At 40.4% G+C, this 8,490-nt stretch overlaps 1 protein-coding gene across 1 annotated transcript; it reads left to right on the top strand.

The window, feature by feature from the left end:
- The first annotated feature begins 1,634 nt into the window (after positions 1 to 1,634).
- Positions 1,635 to 7,204, top strand: derl1 (derlin 1). Its single transcript, XM_069143336.1, has 8 exons — positions 1,635 to 1,972; positions 3,723 to 3,834; positions 3,937 to 4,001; positions 4,611 to 4,637; positions 5,143 to 5,238; positions 5,380 to 5,432; positions 6,140 to 6,250; positions 6,694 to 7,204. The coding sequence occupies exons 1-8, from the start codon at positions 1,820 to 1,822 to the stop codon at positions 6,890 to 6,892; spliced, it is 816 nt and encodes a 271-aa protein (XP_068999437.1). The 5' UTR covers positions 1,635 to 1,819; the 3' UTR covers positions 6,893 to 7,204.
- The last annotated feature ends 1,286 nt before the right edge of the window (positions 7,205 to 8,490 follow it).

Raw genomic sequence — 8,490 nt, forward strand, 5'->3', positions numbered from 1 at the left:
TTCATTACTGTGGCCACTGTCACCTTAATGTCAAATGTGAGGATCCTAATTTGTATCGCTGACGGAGTGATTATTATCACTTGTGCAATAATGTCTGATAGGAATGATGTAAAAAGTCCTGAGAAAAGGGCACTGGCCAGTTTTCTCTGCCTAATGTCAAAAAGAAAAGTGATGTTTCTCTGGTAATTTTACATAGTGTGAAAATGAATACCTGTAATGTTTCTCTAAAATGAATTTAGACCATTTATCATATCATAAAAGTATTTGTCAACAACAAGCTTTTAAACTATCTTTACAATCAGACTAATATTACAGCCCTAAATTAAAAAAAAGGCATGATATTTGATTTCACATCAGCTCTTATTGACAATGAACATGATTATTGGACGTCTAGTTTTGAGTTTAGGTTCGAAATAAATAGCTTTCACCGGGTACTTTAGTCCCTGGCAGAGTAAAGAAAAACTTGTTTTGCAGCACTTACTTTCCTAGAAAAAAAAAATCTGAAGTGGCTAGTGTTTTTTTTTTTTTTTTTTTTTAATTCACCAGCCAATTAAAAGCCTGAATGAGAGTTTAGCTCCCCCGCATCTGACCTTAGCACGGAGTTCAACAGGATTCAGACTAAACAATCATCCTCTGCTTTCAGTGGTAAGAATATTATGTTGACTGCTACTTTAATTATTGTTGTTATTTTTGTTAATTTTGGATTGCTAACTTTTGAAAGGTATTGTAAAGCTGAGTGCAATTTTTGTCATTTTTCTAAAATATAACTATTAATTTATTTATATATATTTATATATATATATATATATATATATGCGTGTGTTATATAATTCTAGTCATCATTTTATTCTGTTAAACATAATACATGTCCTTGTTTCAGTTCATTAGTAGTTTCTTTTTTTGCTTGTTCTTTGTATACTTTCCTTAGTATTAGTCTAATAGACTCCTCCAGCTCCGCTGTCACAAGGACAGATACAGGAGATCATTCCTGCCCACTGCAATAAGACTGTACAATAACTCACCTCTGGCAAAATCCATCACAGTACAATAACACTGTTGACTGTGTTTCTTGGTTTGTTTGTATATAATATATATAGATATATAATGTACTGTATATACTGTGCATTTTATATTTTACAGTTTTTACTGCTATTTTACTGCTATTTTATTGCTTTTATATTATTCTATTCTATTCTATTATTTTATTCTATTATTTCTATTATTATCTTATTGCTTCTGTATGCTGCTGTAGCGAAAAAAATTCCCCTCAGGGATTAATAAAGTAAATACCTACCTACCTACCTATTCTATTCTATTCTATTATTTTATTCTATTCTATTATTTTATTCTATTATTATCTTATTGCTTCTGTATGCTGCTGTAGCGAAATTTTTTTTCCCCTCAGGGATTAATAAAGTAAATACCTACCTACCTACCTACCTATTCTATTCTATTCTATTCTATTCTATTCTATTCTCTTATTCTATTATTTCTATTATTATCTTATTGCTTCTGTATGCTACTGTAGCGAAAAAAATTTCCCCTCAGGGATTAATAAAGTAAATACCTACCTACCTAGTGGTTGTGTTTCTTTTATTGTGAAAAGCTGAACCGGATGTTTCCGCTCTGACGTCAGTAACTGAATCATGTCCAGAGCTAGCTGCCTGTGATTAGCCACGTCATGTAAAACTTAGCAGAGGGAGAGCGGTTGTGATTTAAAGGCAGAAGCGGCTCGTAGTTTAGGGATTTATTTTTGTGTGTGTGTTAATCTTTGAAGAGGAGTTTTAAGTTCATAAAGTGTCAGTCATCCTATGGAAAGATGTCAGACGTCGGGGACTGGTTCAGAAGCATCCCTCTCGTCACCAGATACTGGTTCGCCGCCTCCGTCGCGGTTCCCTTCGTCGGTAAACTCGGACTGGTTGACTTCAGGAACCTCATGCTGTTTCCGGAGCTGGTCATCAGCAGATTTCACGTACGTTTTGTTGTTGTTGTTTTCATCGGCTCTTGTTTTACTTGTGTGCGCCGGAGCGGTCGTGCTTGTTTCGGACGTAAAGTCTGCTGAGCTCGCGGCTAACTAGCGGCGGACCACTGAGGCCCGGAGGTGTGCGGCGACCAATCAGAGGGCGCGACGTAGGAGGAGCGCATTTCCGGTTGCTGTCAAAATGCCGCTTAATGTAATAACACTAAAACATGGTGTGTATTAAACACCAGTGGAAAATCATAGTGGTGTAACGACCAGAGATGGGTCGAGAAATGTTGCACCGCAGAGTATTTGGTGATGTAACACAAGTTAGTTTTAAAGTGCTGTTCCTTTAGACACCACGAGGCGGAGACAGTATTTTGTCCTTTTCTTTTAAAGGAGCTCCTCAGGCAGTGTGTGAACTATATATATATATATATATAATAACTATGACGTTATTATGAGTAAGGGGGGTGGACATGTCAAAAGACACATTCAGAGGGAAACAAAAGTGCTTCTTTACTCCATAATTAATTTTATTATCATTATAAAATATTGTATTATCAGTTTAAGTATTAGATGCATTGATACAGATTAAACTATTTACATCTAAAAATAAATATAACGGTGTATAAAGTAGTGTCCTTCACCAGCCACAGCAGTTAATGCCATAGTAATACCTTACCATACCTGTTAATACATATGTACTTTTAAGGGAAGACTTTTAATGTGATTTAAAAAAAAAAATAATAATAATCTTTTATGTGTATTGAACTTTTTTTCTGCAGTGGTATTGCTACGTTCGGGGTTTCAACAGCCTTCTCCCACCACTGGTTATTTGAACAATCATTACACTTTACGTAGAGGTGTATGACTGTATTGTTTAACGTGACAGTTATCAATAGGTTATAGATATCTCAGAGTAACACAAGCAGTGTTTCAGCTGAATTTTACTCCATTTACTGGCTGTTGTTAAACTTTGGTTCTTGGCGGCCATTATGAAATTGAACCTCAGTTCTTTGACTTACTGCAGACTGAATTTTAAGGGAAGCGATCGATTAAAACCACGATACATTTAATTATTGCTGTGCATTTTATGGCGACATAGTAAGCCCTGTGTTTGGCTATTTAAAAAGTGAAATCAATGAAAACAAAATTGCACTGCAGTCTGGTTTTTAGGTTACATTATAGAACTTCCTGACCTTGTACGAGTCAATAAAATATCAGACATCGTAAAGAACGGCCGACACAAGCAGCGGAGGAGCATTAAATCCTGAGAATCAGAGAAGGATCGGTCTTTTTGCTTCAATAAACAGGAGGTTATTAAACCCGTTGCAGATTAACTTTTGGGCAAGTCACGATCGACAAAACAATCAATCTAAATTTGTTGGTGCTAAAAATCAAATACAGATGCTGATCCTGCACGGCATTGAATGTTGTAATTGTATCCTGTCCTTTTCTTCCTAATTAATTGTAATTTAACAGGGAAGAGGCTTTATTCTTTCATCCCCTCTTTAAATGCTGTATTGATCTGACTTGTGTTCCCATCAAAGAACATCTTGGAATTGAATTGTGAGGTTGAGCGCTCTGCAGGGGAACGCCAGCCGTCTGTTGACAGTTTTAATTGCTCAGAAGTTATCGTTTGTAATCCACATGGGACTAAACATGTGTTGGGAGCTCAGCGGTGAAAGTCTGGATCAGCTGCAGATGGTGAAGTCTTACGACATTTCTATTAGGTTCATGTCTCTCTTGTTTGTTTCAGCTCTGGAGACCAGTGACAGCCACCCTTTATTTCCCAATAACCCCCAACACTGGGTTTCTGTACCTGGTCAACCTGTATTTCCTCTACCAGTACTCCTCTCGGCTGGAGACAGGTGAGACGACGGGTCTAGATACACTCACTCTTTGTCAGGCTATTTTTACTCTCGATATTATCGTGATGATCTTCTTTTTTTTTTCTTTTTTTTTCTTCCCAGGGGCGTTTGATGGCAGAACTGCAGACTATATCTTCATGCTCTTCTTTAACTGGATCTGCATTGTTGTATCCTTTGACTGGCATCACAAAATACCCTCCCTTTAAATACAACATTGTAATCCACCTACAGTGAATCCTTCCTTCACCAAATAAGGCCACATCATCTCTGTTCCCACTGATTCTAACACTGCTGCCTTCATTCCTTTCTGCATTTCTCTTTCATCTGTCTCTCTGTCTCTCTGTCTCTGTCTCTCTGTGCCATGTCACGGTGGCTCTGTGCCAGTGGCCCAGTGTCAGTCTACCCCTGCAGAGCACAGAAACCTAATCTAGGTCACATGCAGCACCAGCAGCACACTTCGGCCCACATCTCCACACCCTGTCGTTTTGTCAGGAGTTCAGCTCTGATTGTCCGCTTGACAAAATTGCGACATTATCTTAAGGTCTTTATATCTCACCAAGTGTTTATGGGAACGGGTGAAAAAGAACAAAACGTGAGGTGTGATCTGCCAAGGTCAGACGCCTTGCTCCAGTTGGAAAAGGCAGAGGTGACTGCCAGGTCCTCTCAGGGCTGGTCGGGGATTTGAACTGGCAACCTTCCAGCCCCCAGCTGCTCTAATCTTAAGGCTCAGGCTGTGATTGTATTGACGTTGGTCGTCCTTGACTCTGTGGCTGTAGATGACCGGGCTGCTGATAAACATGCAGGTGAGAAGCCTCGTCCGCCTCCTCTCTCTCTCTGCCTTGATACCAGAACATGAGTTATGACCACCGTAGTGTGGATTTAACACTCGCTTACAACTATCACTGGAAATCTTAGGAGTGTTTCATAAAGCAAGAAACCCACTTAAAGCAGTTAAAAGGTTGACGTTTTGTTCAAGAGTAAGTCAATAAGTACGAAGCTACCAGCTTCACCTCTAAAGTACACTAACTTACATGCAATGTTACAGAGGTTATCCAAACGTCTCTGTCGGATCCTGGCCAAGAAATAGTCCAGTTCTCGCACTGATTAAAGAACCACATACAACATATTAACGGGTGACCTTTAGATGTCTTTGGATAGACAAACTGTATTCCCCATCGAAAGAAACACTTCTCAGATGTGACAAAAATGAACCTCCGGGTTTGAACGATTACGGTGAAAACTTCTTCCACGTGACTTGTCGATGCTGATTGGCTGGGCTACCAATGTTTTTGTTTGTGTTGTTTCCAGCTGCTGATGATCCCACTGATCATGTCAGTGCTGTACGTCTGGGCTCAGTTCAACAAAGACATGATCGTGTCCTTCTGGTTCGGAACAAGATTTAAGGTACCCCATCTCTCAAAATGGTCCATTTACATCTGCTAACAATCCTACCTGATTATGAAGCCTTTTTAATACTCAGCATTGAAATAATCCCCAATATTCACATTAGCACGCAAACTAATATTGTCTGCTGCTCTGTCCCAGGCACATTATCTACCCTGGGTCATCCTGGGCTTCAACTTTATCATCGGAGGCTCGTAAGTACAAATTTAAGTCAAAGTCTTCACATTAATGCTCCAAAGTGGTTGATGACCTGATAAGCAGCCTGATGTGTGTTTAAACACACTGTTACATCAGCACTGCGTAATGGTGTTCCTGTGAGGGTTAATCATACACTGTATATAAGAATGGATGAAGTCTGCTGGTCAGAAAAGTGAAGTTAATGTGTATGGGACTTAAAGTGCAATACCACTGATGGCCATCAGGGGCTGGATCCAGAAAACACATGGTTCTAATAGAGTCCAATTCAAAAAGCACCTAATTCTCTCATGAAATACAAAGACAATCTTTTTTTTTTTCCACAAATCATAATGACGTCATTTCGCTAAATTCACGCCTTCTGATCAGTGTTGTGGCGGTCCTTCTGAAAATGTTTCCAGAATCAATAAGATATTAGGCCTCAAAGAGAGGTATGTTTGGGGGTACACCTGGTTTGATTGACAGGCCTGGGGTGCAGTCAGGCTGCCAGTAGAGGGATGCGGGATAGTGTCCTCGGGTTCTCGGTCAGATCGACCCCTCACTCGACCCCCGTTTGTCTAAATATGGTCACTTCTTGACCCTAAAAACCAAAATGGCGACGGCTAAAATGCCAAACTCAAGACTTCAAAACAGTGTGTCACAAAATAATGAGGGACGTCACAGCGGATTGTGTTTGATTCATCTTCCTCTCTTTGTTTTTGTGCAGTTTTGTAGATGAACTGACAGGAAACCTGGTGGGCCACCTCTACTTCTTCCTCATGTTCAAATACCCCATGGACCTGGGAGGACGCTCCCTACTCACCACACCAGAGTTCTTGTAAGTTTTTGGGCACGTTTCGACCTAGAAATGACACCTTGTATTATTCCTTTTCATTAAGGGAGTATAACATTATAGCAAAGCTACCTTAAAGGATTTTTTTTCCCCCCCGCCTGGGTCTTACAGTATCACTTTACCAACAACTTTATTTCTGAGATTTGGGCTAATTGAGGATGAGAATATAAAGCTTTAAAGAAAGACTATGTGACTTTCCAAAGAAGAAATGACATATTTCACCTGAATATAGCCTAACAACAAGTAACGTGTTGATTTGTGACTGTTTCTTTGACTTGTTTGTTATAAAGCTGCCTGTGCTGCCATGTAACCTATATTTCAAATTTCCTTTCATTACAAAGTTACTACTAAATTTTCTTCTCATAAAAGTGGATTTTTTGTTGTTGATTATGTCAAAGATTTGACCGTCTGTGTCCTCCTCCCTCCAGGTATCGGTTTTTTCCTAACAGGAGGGGAGGAGTGACAGGGTTTGGAGTCCCTCCAAGCAGGAGACCGGTCGTCCAGGAGCAGGCAGGAGGTGGAGGCGGAGGCGGAGGTGGAGGCGGAGGAGGAGGAGGAGGAGGAGGCGGCGGCGGAGGACGAGGACGTCACAACTGGGGACAAGGCTTCCGCCTCGGGGGTGAATGAGCGGGAACTGCTCCCCCCTCAGCTTCCAGTAACAAATGGCTGAGCAGCGAGATGGTTCAGGTTAAAATACTTGCTTCTTCACTTTCTTTTCCATTTGAGGGAATGAAAACCTCGACTTTGAATCTAAATCACATTTAGTTTCAAAAGGATGACGTTTGAGGAAGCGTGCATTTTAACCAAGACTGCGCCGCACAGCAGGACTCAAGACTCTGGCTGTAGGCTCAATTCATCAAGTAAAGGCAGCGCTACTATAACTACGGATGTGTCCAAGTGAAGCAGATTGAAAATATGAATAAATTGTTTTGTTTTGTTTTTTTTGTAATGATTCTTTAGCTCCCCTCCCATTTTCTTCTTCTTTCCCGTCCTCTTCCCGTCCCTCCTCCTCCTCCTCCTCGTTTCCACATCCTGCCATTGGTCTGTCAGGATGAGACGTTGCAGCTGCACACCAGCACGCTGTTGATTCTCATGTTCCTCCCTATCTCTCTCTGTGATGCCATATCAGATTACATTGTAATTACCAACGCACTGGGAGCATGCTTCCAGACATCCCTCAGCAGAACATGGCCAGAGCAATTTAGAGCAACCGTTTCCAGGTCTGAATTTACACGGGTGTGAAATGTTCGGGGTGACTCAGAGCTCAGATCTTCACCAAACTGAGGTAAAGATGGGATGTTGCTCTTTTTTTTTTTGTAAATATAACAGTTGTTTAATGAAAGGATGAGTGTGTCTCTGTGTGTAATTATATAACTGACCGGGTTTCCTTAATGCAGCACCGACACTTCGATGAACTCTTTCCGTCACAAGACACAAGCATTCAGCCAATCACGTGTCACAATGGCTCCATGGTATATGAACAATACACAGCTAGATCGGACACAATATTTCCATCATGAATTCATCTGCCACCTATATTGGGGGATATTCAATTGTTGTCTAAAGGCCAAAAAAAAAAAAGAGCAAAAACCTCAATGATAGTTAGCTTACCATGACAATAAACTGAGGCTTTGTGATGCCTCAATTCTCAGTTTTGCATTTGAAACATTAAGAGAAGCAGAAGAGATGCAAGAAATAAAACAGTGGAAATTGCTTAAATCGGTCCTATCTGTAATCCTAACCACGACCCTCAACACGATGCAACAGTCTATAATAAAATGGCTGTCCCTCCCGCTGATCCAAACTAGCAACAGTTGGCAGCCAATATTTATCCCTGCCGCCAGGTGTTGGACATGTGAAAATATTCTGCTTTCCGGACACGAGGCCTCCATCACTGAAAAGTCTGTTTTTAGTATACGTTTTCAAGATGTTTCACGTTTTCAACATGACGCTCAGATTTAAGTTCTGTTCCATTTCAACACATAAATATGTCAAACTAGTGCCAAACTCTGCACCGCAGTCACTCCACACAGTGAAACTCAAGATCAAGTGCCAATACACAAAAATAAAAAACATTTTTGTCAATGTTGTATATGCAACGTGATAATTTATGTAGTCAGTGGGCTGTTGGCAGAAAGCCGTCAGCTCTCAAGTTCCCACTTGAGCTAAAGAGTTGAAGCTGATGGAGCGCTTTAATTCTGAAAAGCACCTTTCTTTTTTCATTT

This window comes from Embiotoca jacksoni, unplaced genomic scaffold (genome assembly GCF_022577435.1).
Source record: "Embiotoca jacksoni isolate LCO1_2020_lvr unplaced genomic scaffold, fEmbJac1.0.p SCAF_11, whole genome shotgun sequence".
NCBI classification, from domain to species: Eukaryota; Metazoa; Chordata; class Actinopteri; family Embiotocidae; genus Embiotoca; species Embiotoca jacksoni.